The 22,448-nt window shown below is 48.7% G+C and overlaps 2 protein-coding genes across 13 annotated transcripts; both read left to right on the forward strand.

The window, feature by feature from the left end:
* Nucleotides 1–316: 316 nt before the first annotated feature.
* nmu (neuromedin U) lies at nucleotides 317–4,553 on the forward strand. Its single transcript, XM_084676218.1, has 7 exons — nucleotides 317–558; nucleotides 1,567–1,622; nucleotides 1,819–1,866; nucleotides 2,120–2,173; nucleotides 2,546–2,575; nucleotides 3,499–3,573; nucleotides 4,431–4,553. The coding sequence occupies exons 1-7, from the start codon at nucleotides 411–413 to the stop codon at nucleotides 4,551–4,553; spliced, it is 534 nt and encodes a 177-aa protein (XP_084532344.1). The 5' UTR covers nucleotides 317–410.
* A 2,745-nt stretch (nucleotides 4,554–7,298) lies between these two features.
* clocka (clock circadian regulator a) lies at nucleotides 7,299–22,328 on the forward strand. 12 transcript variants are annotated; one of them, XM_084676470.1, is made up of 22 exons: nucleotides 7,299–7,403; nucleotides 13,170–13,591; nucleotides 13,796–13,887; nucleotides 15,803–15,862; nucleotides 16,281–16,429; nucleotides 16,571–16,662; nucleotides 16,878–16,967; nucleotides 17,188–17,308; nucleotides 17,426–17,539; nucleotides 17,729–17,847; nucleotides 17,931–18,013; nucleotides 18,128–18,234; nucleotides 18,515–18,662; nucleotides 18,863–18,938; nucleotides 19,383–19,530; nucleotides 19,695–19,789; nucleotides 19,889–20,017; nucleotides 20,157–20,315; nucleotides 20,410–20,571; nucleotides 20,733–20,914; nucleotides 21,119–21,404; nucleotides 21,532–22,328. In XM_084676470.1, the coding sequence occupies exons 3-22, from the start codon at nucleotides 13,868–13,870 to the stop codon at nucleotides 21,877–21,879; spliced, it is 2,688 nt and encodes an 895-aa protein (XP_084532596.1). In that variant the 5' UTR covers nucleotides 7,299–7,403; nucleotides 13,170–13,591; nucleotides 13,796–13,867; the 3' UTR covers nucleotides 21,880–22,328. The 12 variants fall into 12 exon arrangements, with proteins under 12 accessions (XP_084532596.1, XP_084532604.1, XP_084532601.1 ...); XM_084676478.1 differs by having other exon boundaries at nucleotides 20,754–20,914; XM_084676475.1 differs by having other exon boundaries at nucleotides 19,892–20,017.
* The last annotated feature ends 120 nt before the right edge of the window (nucleotides 22,329–22,448 follow it).

The raw sequence follows: 22,448 nt of genomic DNA on the forward strand, positions 1-22,448 counted from the left end.
CATGAATATAGAGTTCTTGAACATCCTTCTATCATGGCTTGAGTTTCTAGAACATCCTAAAGCTCATGGGCTCGTTTCCATCCAGTATCCTTTTGCACATTTATCCCTTACCAGCACAGGACAGGTATCTTGGGGTTTGGGGAGCCTTATTTGATTTGGCCACGTAGTTGATTATGCCTGAATGAGTCATATAAAGTTGTAAAATTGCTGTAAAGTACTGTAGCGCAAACAATTTATCGCCGGGGAACAAGCCCAGAATGACGCCACGGAGTGTCACTGATTCATCGAGCGTGTGACCTCCACTCCAGCCTTATAACGGTCCTGAGGAGAGGATTAAGCCCACCAGAACGACTACTAACCCGACAGGCTACTAGATAACAGAGAATAGCAGAGAACAGAAGTGCGTAACGATGAAGACCTCCCAGTGCCAAACCAGAGTTTCTCAGAGCGGCAACGCAAGCAAAGTGACCAACCTCTATAGTAGCGCGATGAGTCCGCTTAGCACCGCCAGCATCATCCTCGTCGTTCTACTCATCTCAGCAATCCCCGTCTGCACCAGTAAGCTTTTATCATTTTTGTACATGTAGTGAGACTTTAAAATTACCTACTTTGTTTCGAGGAGTTGTGTTACTTTGTACGACTTTTGACCTTATGTGCCGAACCCGTGCAATTAAATTGGTTGTGTTTTAGTCAAGATTTGTTTGTTTTTTACGTTTAAAACTTTTTTTCTAAATGGGAGATTGGACTTTAAACCACGACTTGGACAGTATGAAGTATTAATCACTCCACTGCATACATCACAATAAAACTAGATTGATTCAGATCTATAGCCTAAAGTAAGGCAAAGAAAGGTACGGCAGTTTAAACTAAAATTGCCGTAATTGATCGACGAAAATTATGTCTCTACAGGTGGTCACGTATTAATACATTTTAACTGCATGATTTTAAACCATGGAAAACCAATGATTATTGTCTGTATTTAGGAAGATTGAACAGTTCCTTCATGTTTAATAGCACCATGATGAAAAATGTCTGTAATTAACATTATCTAATCAACTGTATTTAATCAAATTTAGTTTGAGAAAAGTCTGAAACAAGAATCTTTAAAGGACAGATTGAAATGTCTGTTTTTGATACTTTGAACTGATGGCTTTATACGACCATGAGACCAATACAATTCAGATGAAGTAAAAAAAACACAGTTGTCAGTACGTGTGATAGCCTATAGGACTGGCATATTATTACTTGTAAAATTGACTGTAAAACGACCTGTACAAATACATATAATTTGAGATTCCTGCCAATGCATACCCTCTGGTAAATAATTCCAAACATGATATTGTAACTATGTTGATGTTCTGCTACAAGATCATATGACAAATCTGCCCGCCTGTCTATCTGCCTCTATGTCCACCTGTCTTCATACCTGTCTGTCTGCTTGACTGACTGTCTGTCTGCCTGCCTACTCACCTGTCTGTCTGTCTGTCTGTATGTCTGTTTGTCTGACTGACTACGTGTCTGTCTGTCTGTCTGCCTGTCTATCTGTCTTCCTGCTGACTGTTGAAGGTGCTCCAGTAGTGCTTCAACGAGCCACAATAGACCAGGACCAACTTCTCAGTCAGGTTAGATCCTCCTTTTTCTCTCTCTCTATCTTTTTCTCGCCCCCTCTCTTCCTTTCATTCTTTGTCTCTCTACCTTTCATCCTTTTCCCCCCTATGTTTCTCTTTTTCTTTCTTTCACTTCTTTCTTTCCTTCTTTTTTCTGTCACTCCATCTGGCTTTATGGTGACACTTCGCCCCCCCCCCCCCCCCCCCCCAGGTGGATGAGGTGTGCTCAGCCTACCTCTCTGCAGACCTGCCATTTCGGGTGAGTGACGATGTAATAACGAGCTGAACGCTCTTCAGGCTTTACTGCTCAGTGTAATCAAGTCTCTAGTGACAGCGCTGTCTTATTACACTTTTGACATAATCTCATTTTCATTCAATGTATTTGTATGGAGTAATCCAATACTTAATCACCTGAAATAATTGTCATAAAGATGACATGTTGAAATCAGATGAAAATGGCTGGTTGTGACAAGGTTTTTGTCGGATCATCTCCTTAAATCTGTCTGCTGAAGCAATCAGACCTGCTGGGAGAAGTGTGTATCCTGATGCTGGTTCAGAAGTCCAAGGTAAACACAACGACCAGACATCCTTTCATCTCATGTACACACAGGAAAAAAGACTATACTTCAACCCAATTTAAATGTATTAAATGAGAGCTTAATATATTTTCGTTGTATTGTATTGCACAATTGGAAGTGTCCTTGAAATGTACTGATTTGTCTACTCATATACTTACTGAGAACTTTAATGTGTGAAAGTATGTTTGAACTTATACTTTTTAAGTTTAATGTTGTAACTGTAATTTGTACATGTAATAGATTTTTTTCACCTGCGTACACATCGTAGTTTCTCGTGATGCACTCAAATTCATTTGACAGTATAGCTGTGTATTTAAATCTATAGTGTGTACTTAGCATTTGATTTCTTCCTTTTTATAGGAGTTGAAAACCCGTGACACCAGTAAAAGGGTCAGTACTTACTTTACTACCATTACAGCGCTCCAGAGTTAGTTAAGACTCTACTCTGTGGCTCCCTGCATCACTAGATGCCTGTCACTTGTCTGTCACTTGTTTTTTGAGCGCTACCAAACCATGTTACACATGCAATACACATAAAAACACATTAAAACTAACACAGACGTCGATGCTATGGAAACAGGCACAAGGGCCGTCAATCATGTGTGGGTCACTGTGTGCTGGGTGTCCCTCTCTGCATGCTTCAGGTCCATGTGTGTTGCCTTGTTAGCTGGTCTGTAACACCCTCCACACCCCTTCTAGCCTGGGCCTTTCACACTGTCTAAACCACTCGGACAGCTATGATAAGTCTTGTGTTCCATGCCCCTCTTTAGCGCTGCCTCTGTGTTCCTGCTTCCTGTCTCTGTGTTCCTACTTCCTGTGTCTGCGTTCCTGCCTCTGTGTTCCTGCTTCCTACCTCTGTGTTCCTGCTGCCTGTGTCTGCGTTCCTGTCTCGGTGTTCCTGCTTCCTGCCTCTGTGTTCCAGCTTCCTGTCTCTGTGTTCCTGCCTCTGTGTTCCTGCTTCCTGTCTCTGTGTTCCTGCTTCCTGCCTCTGTGTTCCTCCCTCTGTGTTCCTGCTTCCTGCCTCCATGTTCCTGCATGGCCTACATTATGTGTGATGTTATTGTGGTGTTTTGTGCTACTGTTTCTGGAAACATTGATGCACAGTGTCCAAATGAACACAGGACTGCACTGAGGACTTACTAAGGACTTTTAAACTGGATGTACGTGTGCATGTGTGTGTGCTTTCCAGTACTGTGGGTGTGTGTGTGAACAAGTCTTTACCTGAGAGTCCTCTCTGCACGCCCCGGCCCCGTATCAAGGGGTGACTGTTCATGGTTCTCATGTTTCTCCATGTTTATGTGTGGATGCGTCAGCCCCCCATGTTGCACCCTCTGCTGCAACTGATTCCTCAGCTTGATAAACAGCGAGGGAAAGGAATCAGACTGCACGTATGTACCCTCCGTGTGTCACACATCCATGCTTCGCTTCCAACGTCTCCTGGGAAAGACAATGCAGAACGACCACTCTGATTCACTACATGCCGTGTGATGGGATTGGTTGACAATTTACGGTTCACCTAATGATCGATGTCTTCGGATGATGCCTAGGCTCCGATCAGTTTAACTCTGGAGAGATGAGGCAGATGAGAAGATGGAAAGCCCGCTCTACTGGAAAGTCCCTTTAGGATCCCCTAAACACTCATCATGCAACTAAAGAGAAAATACAATAAAACCAAACACAATAATAAAGTAACATAAAAAAAAAAACAACAACCGCTTGTTTTGTTACGGCAGCTTCTGGGTGAGAGTGGTCTACCTCGACATGCGTACACAAGGACACGTGTTATTACAAACATGTCATCTTTAACATGCGAGAGTGTTTTCCTCTGCAGTTCCCTCTCTCTCTGTACCAGCTTGGCCTGCATTAGCTGTTCCTTTCCTACTTATGGCAATTATCGTCTAAAATTGATGTGGCTAAGTGGTGAACTTCTCGTTGTCTGACATTCGCGTAGTAGAAGCAGCGGAAACATCCGAGGAAATGTGGAAAAGTGACGCAGAAAACGCTGTGTGTTGGACGAGGAAGCTGCTGCTTTGGGGTTGGAAGCCAAACAGATAACCAGCACCCACTGACCTACTAGCAGAGAAGAGATGCTGTGGGGAGGAAGGAAGGAAGGAAGGAGCCTTTCCTGGTTTCTTGTCTGTCGTTTCCTGACTTCCTGTTCTGACCCGACTTCCTGTACTGAACCTGACTTCCTGTCCTGACAGTGTGTGTGTGTGTGTGTGTGTGTGTGTGTGTGTGTGTGCAGGAGGACCTGAAGGGCCCAGCTGGCATCCAGAGCAGAGGCTACTTTCTGTACCGGGTAGGCAGATCTCTGAACCACTCTTCAACCTCTAAACTGAGTCACAAGAACACACCACCAGGAAAATAACATTCCTCTCTTGTTTTACAGCCACGAAATGGAAGATCTCTAGAATATGAATAAGGAAAAAGTATCAAGGTATTTAGCCTATTAGATCAACCTTTCCCAATACTGGGTCTCGGGACGCCCTGCCCTGCTTGTTTTAAGTGTTTCTCTCTTCAATACTCATCTAAATCAGGTGTGTCCAAAGAGGAAAACATCAAAAACACGCAGGACAGTTTGTCCTGAGGACCTGATTTGAGAAAGGCTATTACAGATGTTAGATGGTTTTAGTGCTTGAGTTTCATGGAGCTGAGTCTGTAATATGTCCCTCAGTGTCTGCAGGTTGAGATGCTGTATGGAGAGGACCAAACCCCCCCTGTCCTAGGAAGAACCACACCTACTCACAGCCCCTGTATAGTGATGTTGAATGTAAACAAAGAATCCTAATAAAGTTGCTCATTGTCCAAATGTGCTGTTATGATAGTGTATTTTGAATTAAAGCATTGTGATATAATTACTTTTGTTGTCGTATGGTTTTGTGGAGCACGGTTTGCTCCTCGTGGTTTGCCTTTCAGCCTTTTATACTCGTAATGATGACGATGATGATAATGATGATAACGCTATGCGGACGTTTCCTTCTCATCATCCACCACTGACCCGACCCACACCACTGACCAATCCATCCAGCCAGAGGACAGATCTGATCCAGTAGTAGCCTGTATTTTTCATTTCAAACCACCAGATACAAGAAGCCTTAGCATTTACAAATGAAAAACGAATGACATCATATTCGTATACCCTGATTATAAATGAATAAGAATAGTAATTTAATCCCCCTCGTACTGTAAAATAACTGATCCACAAAGAAACTTACAATGACCCAGCAGGAAAAACAGTTGCATTCTGAGTTGTAGTGCGGGGTGTTCTGCTTCTAGAAGCCAGAGGGTCTGGCTTCACACCTTGGATGCCGCGCACGGACATCTGCATAGCAGGCTGTCAGTCTGGAGGTCTGGGTGTGAAATCACCCAGCGAGGGGCTGAGTCTGGAGGTGAGAAATAAGCCGAGCAGAAAGCTTGTGTCACCTCGCCAGAAAGAGCAGACCGTTCCCTGGATCTTTTAGCCCGCCACCCCGCCGCCTGTGACAGTAATGTGAGATTCCGTTTGAATATTAGACCACAGCACTACCAAGTGGTTTCAATGGCATCAGAGTTAATACTCGTGTTAGAACTTTTGGTCGACTGAGATAGGAGGGATGGTTAATGCAAAAACACATGATTATACACTTTTTAGACATTTATTATAAACTAATTTAAGCTTCCAAATTCCAAAAATTATACGGTGTCGAGGTACAACGGTGTTCTGAAACCGAGGTTGGCACAGCACGGCAGGCTGTCTGCAATACCTGCTATAAACAATAGATGGCAACGTAGTCCTGGAAATAATTACTTGCATTTGACTTCCGTCATCAAGTAAATCAACATGTTAAAACAAAATAAAACACAATTTAAAAATCAATTATGTGCTTTATCAGAATGTCTGGAGCATACATGACATGTCACATCAACTTCATCCAAACTTGAAATGAAACAAAAATGTCATTTTTTCCAAGGTATTTAATGTAATGAAAATTGAAAGTTTATAGCCTACATAATTATTCGTGTTACCACTCAAATATTGAGTCCAGTCTGGAAGTTTCTTGACTGTAACACAGTAGAATGTTTTTTTCTTAGTACTTTAAAGCGACTGTTAATCAACGCCAAGCCTAACTGCTCAACGACACAGTTGTAAACGCGATTCTAAACAGGTTGCAGTCTTTATGATTTAAAGCCAAAGGTCAATTCTGATAACAAAATAAACCGCAACGCTCCATTACATTTCAAGGCTGTTAACAAAGTAGCCTACATCCTTACAGCACTGCGGAGCAATCCGTAAAATGGCCCGACAACTGTGGTGAAAATATACGAATGGAAGATAATGAGACCAAGCATGTTATATAAATATTTACCTTTTTCTTTTCTTTTTTTTACAATCCTGTTGCCAAACACAAAATACAGCGTTTCAGGAACTTGGCATGCCAAGCTAATGAAGTCGTAGACTTAGATCCAATTGGCTGCACATTGACTCCGCGTGAACACGCACAAGCCAGTGATTGGGTGTATAAACCGTCATACAAGCGTTCTCAGCGCGCGCAGCACGGTTCTTGAAGGTTGGTTGGCCAGCACATTTGACCCAATTGGCATCCATCCAATGGAGTGAGCGACGTATGCAGGCCAAACATTTAGATCATTTGTATAACGAAAATACTGTGCTGAATACTTCAAAGATCGTAGCCTAGATTCCTTATCTCCTCGAGTATAATATACAAACCATGATTATACCACCCTTTGCATAAGATGACAAATTTAATTCCCACAGATTTAAAAAAGCAATTATGACTTTTATTGTAGGCTAGCCTACAACTTAAGTGTTGCCAATTCCTATGATTAAGGGTATTTGACCAAACAAGTCAAAGGGCACTTCATATTAGTACAGCATAGCTGTGTATGTTTATAATAGCCTACCCTAAATCTTTTATGTAAGCTGGTTTGGAAACTCTGAAAACACAGTTAGTCAAATGCGATTCATATACGATCACGAACTGAGTCAGTTATCATTTCAATTAAACTGTGTTGTAGGTCACATACCTATTTCAATGTGTCAACGCTTTTTATTATTCTAATATCGTAAAAAAGCTGATGTTAAACTGGGCATGCGCGTTTCGAGTCAGTCGTAGGCCTAGCTGTTGTTCCAACTGAGTTCAGCCCCGCACAGCGGAGCCGTCCACTGCTCGCGATAAATTGGAGCAATAAAATCCCGACGGACGGAGAAACATTCAAGGTACGAGCGTGACATTTATCGTAACATATATGCAATGTGTTCGAATGTTGTTGTCTTTCGGAGTAGTGGTATTGCGAAGGAATAAAGAGCAGTTTTTCTTGCTATGCTTTCTTGATTCATAAGGCCTGGTGACCCACATTCCTTATGTAGAAGAGAAATAACCGGGGGGCTTGTCCTTACTGTATAACGCGCCGCAAATATTATTACATGTAAAACGTTCCTCGCTTTGCTCTCTAACGTTTATATTTGAATGACAATACCATGTTTAGCTGTATAAATAGCCTGTTTCCTTTACAGTTCCCCTGGTTTTGTCTGAGAGATGAAACACGTTAGTTTCGGCTGCGTGTATCCAACTCTCAGATGACAGCTCGCGCACTTGAGCTCTCCGCAATAGCTAGTTAGCTGACATTTCATGTCTAAGTGGTGCTGACTTTGTGAAAGCGTGCAGTCACATGGCACCTGAGTACAGTGAGTATTGAAAGTGGTTGTTATTGTTTTACCTGGGCAATGTTATTGGACGGGGATTGGACGCTGAGTGCAAAGAAATCCAATTGACCTCGAGTGCTTTCTCTCGCTGTTCTTAAGGATGAGGGAGCAACCTGTAGCAGACCGAGTAAGCGCCTGTGCGCGAAGAGGTATAATCAATAATCAATTGGCTACATAGATGTGACTTCACCAGATGTGATTTGATTATCAGGCCATTACTCGTTTCACATTTTCCTTGTTGTCATGTCACGAAACTGCATTTATACCTGGAGAATTTGGGCATTAGCCTTCTAACTTTCTCTGCAAACGATAGAGATGTTTAGTGTTTTCAGAACATTTAGCAAGGCTTTATGTTTGTTGACAGTTCATGAACTTGACGTGGAACGTCGGGTTTATTATGCTAGTGCACATTCAAGGTGCGCAAAGTTTGTGTTTAGGTTAAGAATATTTATGATGAGACTGATTGTCAGGATGCAAAGGCTACAGCTGGATTGCTGCTCATTGGGTTCTGCTCGGACTCCGAGAAGCCACGAGGTGAAGCCGGGAATACGCTAGGGAAGCCCTGCGTGACGTCCCCATTTGTGTGATGTCACCAGAAGCAGGGTCAGGTCTGTGTAATGTCATCAGGAGGAGGGTCTGAAATGGCTTAATTGTGGCATCATCACAAGGTGTATCGTGTGTTGGATATCACAGATCTAAACCATAGTAACTATTAGGTGAGGGTTCCCCCCTGGTAGAACTGAAGGTGAGGGTTCCCCTCCTGGAGAGGTTCATATCTCTCTCTTCACTTTAACTCACTCTCACCACCCACATATACCTGCTCTCTCTATATTGTTTATTCAGTTGCGCATAGACAGACACATACAGACACCCAATGACACACACTGTACTTTCATGTGCTTGCAGGAGAGGAAGCTTGTGTTTATATTTATATTGAGTTATTTAGCAGACACTCTTATCCAGAGCAACTTACAGTAAGTACAGGGACATTCCCCCCAAAGCAAGTAGGGTGAAGTGCCTTGCCGAAGGACACAACGTAATTTTTCCCGGGAATCGAACCGGCAACCTTCGGAGTGATCCCGATTCCCTAACCGCTCAGCCATCTGACTCCCTATCTGATATTTGTCCGGACTTAACGACTGTCCTGTCTGAGGCGGAGCCTCTGTGCTGGAAGCAGGACAGGTCTGCCTGCCTGCCTGCCTGCCTGCCTGCCTGCCTGCCTGCCTGCCTGCCTGCCTGCCTGCCTGTCTGTATGTCTGATGTGTGTTGTGTTGTCCCTGGATGCTGTCGGAACCTCCTGAATGACCCAGATGTTTTAGCTGTTATTCATCAGAAGCTCTGGGACTGCCAGGCAGCTAGCTGGAGCTCCAAATGCTGAACTGGGGGTACCTCATAACCACACAACCACATATCCACACAACCCAACAACGACATAGTCACACAACCAGATAGAGTAGTGACCCACCCCAGTCCTTGACAGGTGTCTGATTGATTGATTTTGATATTGATAAAAAAAAAACGCATCCTGGGTGGATCCTGAGGTTCTGTCCACATTTCCCTTCTTGTGACAGCCCTATGTGTTTTATTGTTGCCTTGAATAGTGGGTCGACTGTGCACTGTGCTGAGTCATGTTGAGGAGGTAGCAGCAGGTGACTTGGGATTTAGAAAGGCATTCGGAAATGCTTTGTTTATCGGTAGCAATAAAGTCTGCCTTTGGACTGGGCTCGTTCTGAGTTCATGTGGAGGTTACATTTCAGATGCCCTGAGGGGCATTTCCTCCTCCTCCTGCTCACCTTCCTCCTACTCCTCCTCCTCCTGCTCACCTTCCTCCTACTCCTCCTACTCCTCCTCCTGCTCTTCCACTTCCTCACCCTCCTCTTCCTTCTCCTCCATTTCCTCACCCTCCTTCCAACATAGGGTCCTCCTCCTCCTCCAGCCAGTGAAAGATGCTGCTGGTCTGTCAGACATTCCCGTCTGCTGGCTTTAGGATGCAGGAACACCGAACAAAGAGTCACTTTGTGGCCCTGGAGCATAGTGAGTGAGTGAGTGGGTGGAGGCACAGCTGGCTGTACAGCTCTGGGTCTTGGGCAGCCCTACTGCTGCTTCACACCCCTGTGTATGTCTACGGATCTGTCCCCTGAGGGTGGGCGTGCTCCTGATTTCCGTGCTACACACTGATAGGCTGCCGTGCAGGAGCTGTGAAACGTCTGCCTTCTGATAAAACACAGCCATACGTTTGGATTGCATTGACGAGTTATGGACATTTCTTGAAAATACGCAACAATGAGCGTCCCTTTACACACCCAGAGTAGAGTATATAAGGGTTTTTTCGGCCCTTAGAGAGAACAGCGGAGACGAATGGTTTCTTGGTGGAGTTTCCGTGGACAATGTCTGTGAGACGGAATTAAAGCTTAATGTCTTCTAAAGCATAGGTCATCAAGGTGAAACGACAGTTGAATAATGAGGAAGCACAGTCTGGCTGGGTACGCCCCTATCACGGTGTGGATGTCACGTTCAGAGGTGCTGTTCTTTATACCTTCTGTGAGTAAGCCCGGGGATGTGTTTGTTCAGTGTGTGTATGCGCCTGCTAAATGAAGACCTTATTTGTTGTGTGTGTGTATGCGTGTACTAAATGAATACATTGTGTTAACCTGCGCGTGTTTGCTTGTGTACGTCATAGCCTAGTGTGTATTTGACGTATTTGTGTGTTCTGAGGCACTCCATGACATCACACTTTTCTGTGTTTATGGGTTGTCTGGGTATGGGTTGTGTGCACGCGTTGGAGTAGTGAGATGTTCTCCAGATGTTCTAGTGGAGTAGTGAGATGTATTGAGATGTTCTTCATATGTTCTACTGGCACAGTGAGATGTTCTCCAGGTGCTCTAGTGGCACAGTGAGATGTTCTCCAGGTGCTCTAGTGTAGTCGTGAGATGTTCTCCAGATGTTCTAGTGGAGTAGTGAGATGTTCTCCATATGTTCTACTGGCACAGTGAGATGTTCTCCAGATGTTCTAGTAGAGTAGTAGGTTCTCTAGCTCTGAGACTGACTGGCTGCAGGTCGGCTGGTTGTTGGAGCTCAGTGGGCTCTGGTTAGTATGGTAATATCTTCTAACATCAGCTTTCACCTGGACACTGCCTGCTCTCTCTACCTGCAATCTCTACCTGCTCTCTACCTGGCTGTCCAAACATGGAGCAAACACCTAATAGGAATAAGTCAATCAAATCATAAATCAATAAATCGCTGCAGGGGATGGAGGGAACACGGAGGAGGGGAAGAGGGAATGCTGTCAGGGATGGAGAGAGGATCCCGTGCGGAGGAATTCAACTGAGCTATTTTTACCCGTCATGGTGGTACGGTTGCTATGGCGTTACGGATCCTGCGTGCACGCGGTGGAGACGAGGATGCTCCATCCTCACAGCTCTGCTGACCTACTTGTGAGCCGTCTGGTGAGGGGCGTGTGAACACGGGATGGCGGAGAGGAAGCTGAGGAAATATGAGACGCGTGGCATGTTGGGTTGGCTGAAGCTGCCGGCTCCCTGAACACTTCTACCCTCCTGTTCTCCTCCCCACCCATCTGCCTCCTTGTCCCCCACCCTCCTCCCTGCCTGTCCCCCTCTTCCCCCCTGCTCTCTCTCCCTCTCTGTCCCCTCTCTGTCTCTGTCCCCTCTCTCTCCCTGTCCCCTCTGCCCTGCTCTGTCCTCAACCCACCTCTCTCCCCTGCTACTTCCCTGTCTCCTCTGCACTTCTCTTCCCTCCCTGTCTCCTGTTCTCTGGCTCCTCTGGGTCTGCCTTTACTCAGCCTCATAGGTTGAGGAATGCTGTGATATGCCAAACTGGACTACTATGGGCTGCTCAGGGCTAATTGCTGCTTGTTCTGAAAAGGGATTGGCTCCTAGGGGTTTGAACATTGATTATTCGAGTATTATGATCGGCCAGAGCAGGGCAGCTTGAGTGGAAGGAGTAGGAAACTAAAAACTAGGTCATTGGGTCAGCGGGTGAGTGAAGCACTGTGGTGTCACAGTTACACAACTATAGCCTAGAACTGCTGCTGCTCTCTGGAGCTGTCCTCTCCCTAACTCCTACGTTCTATGATGCTGTCTTATTGCTTCCTCTCGAGCGGTCCTCTTCCTGTTTCCTGCTTCATCTGGAGCTGTACTGCTTCCGCGGGTGCTGTCCTTTTTGTGCTTCCTGCTTTCTTGGATCTTGTCCTCTCCCTGCTTCTTCTGATGCTGTCTTCCTGTTTCCTGTCCATTCTTTCCATTTCCAGTTTCTCATCTCCATGGTTCTAACATACCGCAGTTATCATCCGGGACTTCTCCAGTCAACAACAAGTAATGTTTCCACAGATGACAACGATGACGCCTATGAATACATCTGTTTGTCTCTCCTGACACGTTAGAGGAATTAATCGCACAATGAGTTCAGGTCTAGTAGGGGATCTGACCAATTGTCCACAGGCCCCTTATCTTGACCCAGATGTGTCCAGGCAACAGTTATGCCATGACGGAGGGTCATTATGTTATAAAACCTGTTTGGAGACCTGATTCTCCGTGGAGTTTTGTGTTTGTGCCTGAGCCATTTGAGCGTGCAGGTCGTGTCACGTGCGGCGAGGGACTCGCGTGTGGCGAGGCCGTCATAGCTCGGAGTCAGCGGACCGTGACACACTTCCTCCCAGCGCCTCCTTGCCCATCCCCTCGTTCCCACCGCGGAGCTCTCTCTCTACCAATCTGTCTGGGGTGCATTAAGCTGGTGCAGTGCAGTCAAAGGTTTTGGACTACCTTCACAATCAGGAGTATTGTATCACACAGACTCCTGAACATCCGCCCCATAGCTTGGTGTTGCTTACTGATCCCTGACATGGACTCATATAAAGCATGGGATCTATTTGACGCTCATAAAATGTTTGTGATGTCTTGGATTGTTGCTGTATATAGCCAGGTCCCTGTTCAGGCTGTGGGCTGAACCTCCACTGTCGTTGAGCCACTTTTCTCCGCAATGAAACATCCTGCGTTCAAGCCGAGTTCCAATGTTGACCCGCAAATCTGACTTGACACCATGAGGCTGTCAGTCAGTCAGTCAGAAATATTTGTGGACTTTTGTGGGTGTGTGTTTGTTTACAGGGCTTTTGTGCGTATACAGTCTCTGTGTGTGTGTGTGTGTGTGTGGAGACAGTGCAGGGTTGTGTGTTTGTAAAGCTTTGGTCAAGTTCGGAGTCAGGGGCATGTGCAGGCTGTGTGTGACTTGGGGTCAAACGTTAATGTGTCCCGTGTTCTTTTCCAGATCCGAGAAGCAACAAGGAGTCTTCTGGTTCTGTGAGGGCTCCCAGACAGAACATGTGACTGGTGACCTTCCTGTGCGTTTCTCAGGCCAGATCTGCTGCTGGACCTCAGACTGTCCACCCCAAACCCAGGACCACTGACCTGTCCTGACCCCCTGACCTGTCCCAACCCCTGAACTTTGACCTCCGACCTGGCAGGTCCTCCCATGTAGCTGTCATGTGGCACCTCACCACGCGCAGCAGACGGAAAACACAGCACAGCAACGCCTTCCTTGTGACCTCTGACCTTTGACCCGGGAGCTGGCCAGTGGTGAACCCTGCAGCGCCTCCTGCTGTATCTGTCTAGCTCCAACACAGCCCCCCCACCCCCCGTGCCCCCTGCCCCGCCCCCCAACGCCCTCGCCTCAATCCAGCAGGACAAGAGGTGAGACCCCATGCAACAAAATATTATACAATTATTTAAAATATACCTTTTTAATTGTATACAATATTATTCTTAAAGTATACCAGTATAAGTACAAACATACATATATTTAAGTTGTTGTAAGTATGGGAATGTAAATTTCAAGTACACGTCTGTAGAAAAAGATGAATGTGACGTTCTTTCATGTATGGTTTCACCTCCTAGGCTTGTTCACCAATGTCTACCTCACGGTTAAAAAAACCCTCTCCACCACGGCAACCCTGAACAGCCCACAACATGACCTCTAGCATAGACCGGTGAGTCAAGCACGCCACTATGCTTAGTGCACAGTCACACTGCACCAACAATGTCCAACAAACCCCAACAAACATTGTCTGTTGGCTTCAGAATGGATGGAAAGATGACTGTCACGACCCCATCAAACCCCAACAGGCATATCACAACAAACCAAACAGAAACCAACAACTGTTCACTGTCCTTTACACCTCCAGCGCTTCTCATAGTTACAGCGTACAGTATTTCTCCTAAATAGAGCCAGCCTGGGCTGGGGTGAATGAAGCTCCGTATCCCTGCAGTGTGGAATCTCCTGTCCTAATCCGAGGATTAGCCGACAGCTCGGACAAGCCCCATTTTGAGTGTCTTGTTGCTCGTGATTTTGTGTGTGCCCTCACAGTTGATATAGGAGGCTAGGATTGAATGACTAGAGTCTGGGATGGGGGCTGGAATCTAGTACTAGGGTTGGAACAAGAATCTGGGGCTAGAGCTGGGACTAGAGTCAGGCATTAGGGCTGGGACTAGAGTGTGGTATAGGGACTGGAACTAGAGTCTGAGGCTGGGCCTGGGGCTATGTCAAGGGCCTGTAGGTAAAGGGGATGAAGGTTTGTTTGAATTGTAGTGTGTGTTTGTAAGCGTGGGCTGTGCAACAATAGATAGCATATTTGCTGACACACCCATGCCCTGGGTCTAGCCTGGGTTACACCAAACTGGGTTAGTCTAGCCTGGCTCCATCCCTTAGAACCTGGGTTAGCTCGAGCTTGGTTGTGCTCTAGCCTGGGATAGTCTTACCTGGGTTAGTGTTACCTGGGTTAGTCTAGCCTGGGTTATTCTAATCTCATATGCATATCAGTTTGCGGCGAGGGCTAAACCACAGAACGAATGACACGAGCAGGCACATACATGTGGCCAATTCCAGAGGGATCTGGTGGTGACTCACATCTGAGGGGGAGGTGAGGCGTGACCTAGCCTGGCTCAGCTCCCTTTCTGTGGGGCTGGAGGGCTGCACCCACCTCCCTGCTGTCATGTGTACAGTCACCCTACCTCAGGAAGGGCCTACAGTACATCAGCAACACGCCCTTAACGTACACACAGACCAACGTCACTGCTCTGGCATCTCTTTGTTCCTCCCCATTAACAAAAAAACACAGTTGACCACCACACACAAAAAGCCTCCTAAAAATACTTTCTCTAAATTTGTAAGAATCAAGACCAATATATATATATATATATATATATATATATATATATATATATATATATAATATATATTATATATATATATATAATATATATTAACCACAGTGGTCTACCTGAAAAAAAGTTTGGAAGTGTCGTTACCCTTTAATAACGCTCTGTGTTAGAGTTCTAAAAGCAGTTGGTTGGGTGACGCCAGTCTGGGTCGGCTGACTGAGCACGGGTCTCCCCTCTGCACCCTTGTTCTGTCCTTATGGATTCCAGCTGAGTTACTGAGCACAGGGTCCACTCTAAATATAGCCTGGCTATGTCCAGCGCCCTCTCCTGCCAGGGCTGAGTAGCACTGGAGGTCTTTCTGGTGGGAAGCTGCATCAGGGTTCATCAGGGTTCATCTTAGTGAGAATGCATCAGGGTTCATAAGGGTTTATCCTAGTGAGGCTGCATCAGGGTTCATTAGGGTTCATCCTAGAGTGAAGCTGCATCGGGGTTCATTAGGGTTCATCTTAGTGAGGCTGCATCAGGGTTCATTAGGGTTCATCCTAGAGTGAAGCCGCATCAGGATTCATTAGGGTTCATCCTAGTGTGAAGCTGCATCGGGGTTCATTAGGGTTCATCTTAGTGAAGTTGCACCAGGGTTCATCCTAGTGTGAAGCTGCAGGGTTGTGTGAGGTTAGCATGCCACTGCTTCAGTCTCTGTGTGTGAAGGGTTGGTTTGTGGATTAAGTGCTGTTTCCCTTGCAGGGATGACGGCAGTATCTTTGATGGATTAATGGAAGAAGATGAAAAAGACAAAGCTAAACGGTGAGGTCCTGATCAAGAGAAGCTGCACTGTGGAGTACAAGTAACCATTGCTGTAATATTAAGATATGTTTTTGTTAGAAATATTTGTAGGCATTTCTGCTTAAAAAAAAAGAAAGAATGATGATGACAGTATGAGAGAGACAGGAAGGGCAGGGGGAGACAGAGAGGATTACACGCAGCAAAGGGCCCGGCCTGGAATTGAACCCGGGGCACTGTGGTAAGACCTCAAGTGTTGGTCACGTTTTTCCTCGGTGAGTCACTGAGATGCTCCTGTTGCAGAAATGTTACATTTGATGAATTTGGCAGACACTTTTATCCAAAGTGTCGTACAAAAAGTGCCTGTAGAAAGTAGGGATGAAAAGAACTGTGTGATAAGCGGACACGAGTGGTTCCACCCGTCTGAACTCTGAACCCCCAGCGTGTCCCGGAACAAGTCTGAGAAGAAGAGGAGAGACCAGTTCAATGTTCTCATTAAGGAGCTGGGCACCATGTTGCCTGGCAACACACGCAAGATGGACAAGTCCACCATCCTGCAGAAGAGCATTGACTTCCTGCGTAAGCATAAAGGTAAAGCCCTGACCCCAGTGACCCCAATCCCTGTGACACAGACCCTCACCCCTGCAACCTTGTTCCCTGACCCTGTAACCCTGACCCCGGGTGTATGTATTAAATGTGCCGGTAGTCCTGAATGTCATCTCCCCTGTTCAGAAATCGCTGCTCAGTCGGAGTCCAGTGAAATCCGCCAGGACTGGAAACCGTCTTTCCTCAGTAATGAAGAGTTCACTCAGCTGATGCTGGAGGTGAGACACTGCAGTGCTTCATCTACACGTCACAACATCTCATTCATCCAGCCCCACAACCATACAGAACGTACAGAAGATTCAGTACAGAAGCACCCAAAGGGCAGAGCTCTACCAGTGTTTCATGCAACGACTCATGAACGACTCTCCCCCATGTTGTGGCGTGTGACGTTGCGTTGCGGTATGTAACAGCGTGTTACGGTGTGTAACTGCAGGCTCTGGATGGCTTCTTCCTGGCCATCATGACCGATGGGAACATCATCTACGTTTCTGAAAGTGTCACCTCGCTGCTGGAACACCTACCTGTGAGTATCCTTTATTAGAATTGGTCTGTAGCTAAACCAGGAGGGATGCTGCTGTTCTGCTGTAGAGTAACGAGTGTAAGGACGAAACCAAGGCCGACTGTAGGCAGATGTCTGTGACCTTCCTATGTCAGTAGTCCATGAGTGTGTGCATTCGTGTGTGTGTGTGTATACGCGCGTGTGTGTGTGTATACGCGTGTGTGTGTGTGCGCGTGTGTTACAGTCTGACTTGGTGGATCAGAACCTGCTGAACTTCCTCCCTGCGGCGGAGCACTCAGATGTGTACAAGGCCCTGTCTTCCCACGTCCTGGAAGGAGAGCCGCTCACCCCAGAGTACATGAAGAGTAAGTGACCTCTCACCCTAATCCAGGCCTGGGCCTAGTCCGAGTCCAGATAGACTGAGGTCGAACCCGAGTCCAGGTAGACCTGGGTGTGAATAACAGGAGTGTCTGGTTTTGCAGCTAAAAACCAGCTGGAGTTCTGTTGCCACATGCTCCGAGGAGCCATCAACCCCAAAGAGCCTCCCGTGTACGAGTACGTCAAATTCATTGGGAATTTCAAGTCCCTGAATAATGGTGAGTTCATCTGGTCCTCAGTCACCGGCTGGTGCGCCTCCGAACCAGGTGAAACGGTCGTTCCACCTATCAAATCCAGTCAGATTTGATGTGCAAAGCCCTCTTTTTACAAGCCAGAGAGCGTGTCAGAGAGGGCTCCACATCGCCCAGGCCTACCTACCTACCCACAACCTTCTGTTCTACCTGCAGTGCCTAATTCTACTCTGAACGGTTTCGACGGAGTCATCCAGCGATCGCTCCACTCGTCGTTCGGGGACCGAGTGTGTTTCATAGCGACTGTGAGATTAGCCAAACCCCAGTTCATCAAGGTAGGGAGTCCCGATCGCACCGTGCGTTTGTGTCTGGGAGAGTTCCGCGTGGCATCACACCTTCCCTCCCTGTGTCTCCGCAGGAGATGTGCACGGTGGACGAGCCGAACGAGGAGTTCACCTCCAGGCACAGCTTGGAGTGGAAGTTTCTCTTCCTGGACCACAGGTGCGCTCTGCACCCCAACATCCAACTTGTGTCGGCGCAGCCCATTCCCCCGTGCAGCGTCCTCTGTGTGTGTGTTCCCAGTGGAGTGACGGGCGTGGTTGTTTACCTCCGCAGGGCGCCTCCCATCATAGGCTACCTGCCGTTCGAGGTGCTGGGGACCTCGGGGTACGACTACTACCACGTGGACGACCTGGAGACGCTGGCCAAGTGTCACGAGCAGTGTGAGACTGTCTTCCCGCTGCCGCACCTGCCCGGAGCTCGGCTCCTCATGCACCGGGTGTCACTTTGCGCTCGACTCACCCTGCCTGCCTGTCTGGCTTTCCTCTCCCTCTGTTTCCCTCTGTCTCCCTTTCTCTCTTTATCTTTCGGTCTCTCTCTCTCTACCTCTGTATCCCTCTCTCTCTTTATCTTTCGGTCTCTCTCTCTCCCTCTGTCTCCCTCTCTCTCTTTATCTTTCGCTCTCTCTCTCTGTGTGTCTCTCTCTCTCTCTCTCTCTCACAGTACTGCAGTATGGGAAGGGGAAGTCGTGCTACTACAGGTTTCTCACCAAGGGCCAGCAGTGGATCTGGCTGCAGACGCACTACTACATCACCTACCACCAGTGGAACTCCCGGCCCGAGTTCATCGTCTGCACACACACGGTGGTGAGGTAAGCCATGACCACCAACGTCACGCAGGAAGAGGTGGCCCTCGCAATAGGACACAACTGCAGTGACACAGCAGGGTACAACCACCACGATCATACACGCAGTAGGACGTGAAGAGAACAGGGGCCGCAGTGTGAGCCGGTGTGCCAGTGCAGCTGCTGGGGTGCTGACGAGGGCGTTGTGTGTGTCCCGTGTGCCGCAGCTACGCCGAGGTGAGGGTGGAGCAGCGCAGGGAGCTGGGGATCGAGGAGGCCCTCCCGGAGATCTCTGCCGAGAAGGTGACTAAGACGATCAGGTCGAGCAGGATGCTGTGGTGGATAGCCCATTGACCTGTCAAATGGGGGAAAAAGGAGGTGTTTTTGTTCATTAGTTCTCAATATGAGTGGGATATGTGTCTGATTGGTGTCTCTGCGTCCAGCAGGGTCAATGTATGTGTGTGTGTGTGTGTCTGACTGGTGTCTCTGGTCCAGCAGGGTGTGTGTGAGTGTGTCTGACTGGTGTCTCTGGTCCAGCAGGGTGTGTGTGAGTGTGTCTGACTGGTGTCTCTGGTCCAGCAGGGTGTGTGTGAGTGTGTCTGACTGGTGTCTCTGGTCCAGCAGGGTGTGTGTGAGTGTGTCTGACTGGTGTCTCTGGTCCAGCAGGGTGTGTGTGAGTGTGTCTGACTGGTGTCTCTGGTCCAGCAGGGTGTGTGTGAGTGTGTCTGACTGGTGTCTCTGGTCCAGCAGGGTCAGGACTCGGGCTCCGAGTCTCAGCTAAACACGTGCGGTCTGAAGGAGGCGCTGGAACGCTTCGACCGCAGCCGCACGCCTTCCGCCTCCTCGCAGAGCTCCCTCAAGTCCTCCTCCCGCACCGCCGTGTCCGACCCTGGCTGTAAGACACGCACAGCGTCACACACACGCACACCGTCACATTCACACCATATCGCACGCCTCATCATCCTCACCTTCACACCACCCACAACACAGCCTTCCTTAATCACCCCCACCCCACCAGTTCCTCAGAAATAAGCGTGTGTGTGTGTGTGTGTCCCTCAGCGTCTCAGACCAAGGTGCAGACAGACAGAACTGCGCCCGCACGCCAGCCCGCCATCGAGAGAACATCGCAGCGGAGGTCGTCTATCAGCAGCCAGGTCTGTTTTAGATGCCGTTGCTGTGTGACTGCGTGAGATTATGGGGTGGGCGGGGGGTCACGGGGTTCTGATGTGGTGCCTCTGATTGGCCTTCTACAGCAGTCTATGAGCTCCCAAAACACCGGGCAGAACACGGCAACGTCCCTGGTGTCGCAGCAGCAGCAACAACAGCCACAACAACAACAGCAGCAGCAACAACAACAACAGCAGATTCAGCCAAGTATCCAGGTAAGATCCACTGAATCGGCACTGTCCTCCCTCCAATGTTGGATGGGATCGAGACCCCGAGCCTCGAACACGCCATCCCTCCCAAGGGCTGTCATCTAGACCCTGCCTCCTAACTCTCTCCTCTCCTCCCTCCGGCCAGCCCATGCTGCAGTTCTCCAGCCAGATGGACGCCATGCAGCACCTGAAGGAGCAGCTGGAGCATAGGACTCGCATGATCGAGGCCAACATCCAGCGGCAGCAGCAGGAGCTGCAGCAGATCCAGGACGAGCTCCAGAAGGTCCACGGGCAGGGCCTGCAGGTGAGAGCACAGCCACAGCAGGGCCCTCTAGTGGGGCTACATGTGCGTGCCTGTGCGAATGTCCCAGCCTGACTCTGGCTTCCCTCTCTGGCAGATGTTCCTGCAGCCTGGCGCGGTGCAGCTGGCTCCGGGGGCCTCCGTGGCTCCGGGGGGCGCCGTCACCATGCAGGGCCAGGTGGTGGCAGGCCTGCAGAGCACACAGCAGCCTGCCCAGGCACAGGGCCTGCTACGAGAGCAGAGCTCAGCCCTCACACAGGTCAGTCCAGCCCTCCACACCTCTCACGACAACTCGCAGTCTGTCTGACACACACACACATATCCTCCTTCCACATACCTCATTCCAATATTCCTGAAGGAATTAGCAGGAATGCACATGTCTAGACCACAGAGCTGACTGTGTGTGTGTGTGTCTCTCAGAGGTCGTCCCTTCCCCTGCAGGCCCAGCAGGGCGTTCTGCCTGCGTCTCTCTACAACACCATGATGATCTCTCAGCCTGGCCAGCCCGGCGTGGTCCAGATTGCCACCAGCCTGGCCCAGAACTCCGGCCCCAACGCCGCTGCCGTGGCAACCTTTGCTCAGGACCGCTCAGGGCAGATCCGGTACGGACCCGAGTCAGCGTCGCAGCGGCTGTTGCCGTGGAGACGTTGAATCACCCCAGCACATGTTACAGTAGCTACTACTCACAGTACACTGTAAATGCACTCTCTTACTACTGCCGTTTCTCTCCGCCTTTCTCTCCTTCGTTCAATCCCTCCTCTCTCTCTCGCTCCCCTCGCCCTCTCTCTCCTTTCCTCCTCTCCCAGGTTCCCTGCTGGTTCACAGCTCCTGACTAAGCTGGTGGCCGGTCCAATGGGGTGTGGAGCGGTCATGGTTCCGACCACCATGTTCATGGGTCAGGTGGTGACTGCATTTGCGCCACAGGGAGGCCAGACACAGACCATCAGCATCGCCCAGCAGCAACCCCAGGACCAGGGGCAGAACCAGGCGCAACAGCAGACGCAGAACCAGGGGCAAACGCAGGGGCAACAGGCTCCAGGCGTGCAGCAAGGCCAGGCCCAGCTTACCCAGCAGCAGCCCCAGTTCATCCAGGTACGCTCTTACCCACCTGCTCCTCTCTCCTACTCCTCTCCCCTCTCTCACACTCCTCCATCTCTTTCCCTTGCACTCTCCCTCCTCTCACACTCCTCTCTCCCCCCCCTCCCCCCCCCTCCCCCAGGCTCCTCGTCTGCTGCATGGGAGCCAGCCCACCCAGCTCATCCTGCAGGCAGCATTCCCTCTGCCCCAGCCCGGGGCCTTCAGCACTGTGGCCCAGCAGCAACAGCAGCTCCAGCAGCAGCAGCTCCAGCAGCAGCAGCAACAACAGCTCCAACAGCAGCAGCAGCAGCATCAGCAGCAGCAACAACAGCTCCAACAACAACAACAAATTCAACAACAGCAACTACACCAACTTCAGCAACAACAACAGCAGCAGCAGCAACAGCAGCAGCAGCAACAGCAGCAACAGCAGCTATCCTCTCACAGGGCAGACAGCATGCCCGACCGCTCCAGCACACAGCCTCAGTAACTGGGCAACCACCGAACACACATGGACTCCATGGTATGTGTGGTGGAGTCCAGTCGAACGGGAGGAACCAGGTGCAAGATACCGGGGTCCAGAGACACACGCCTGAAGAGACACCCCCCCCCCCAGAGAGAGGTGTCCAGGCCAGAGACTCGCCCCAAGTCCAGGCCATGGCTCCAGACTCCCACAGCAGACTCTCTCCTTGATACAGATTGTGGGCCCTGTCGGGTCATCTCAGTGCTCCAGTGTTGGGGCTCCTCAGAGGACAGACTCTCCTGCAGACATGCTGTTGTTGTCATACCGATTCATGGGTCCGAAAAGAATTTTAGAAAAAGTGGATTGAGCTGTGATTGTACACATATGTAAAATAATATGTAAATATACTGTATGGACAAAAAGAAAGAGAACTAATATTTTATATGATGCTGCATGAAATTAAATGTGTGCTGTTATTTGTAGCGTTGGATATGCTGTTTTCTAACGGGAGCAGAGAGAAGGTTTGGACTGTGCAGCAGAGCGACAGCTGCAGTCTGTGTCACAGTTTGTTTAATACTCACTCTGTCTGCAACTCT

The sequence above is a fragment of the Hypomesus nipponensis genome, chromosome 16 (genome assembly GCF_054491055.1).
Source record: "Hypomesus nipponensis isolate SF chromosome 16, ASM5449105v1, whole genome shotgun sequence".
Taxonomy (NCBI): Eukaryota; Metazoa; Chordata; class Actinopteri; order Osmeriformes; family Osmeridae; genus Hypomesus; species Hypomesus nipponensis.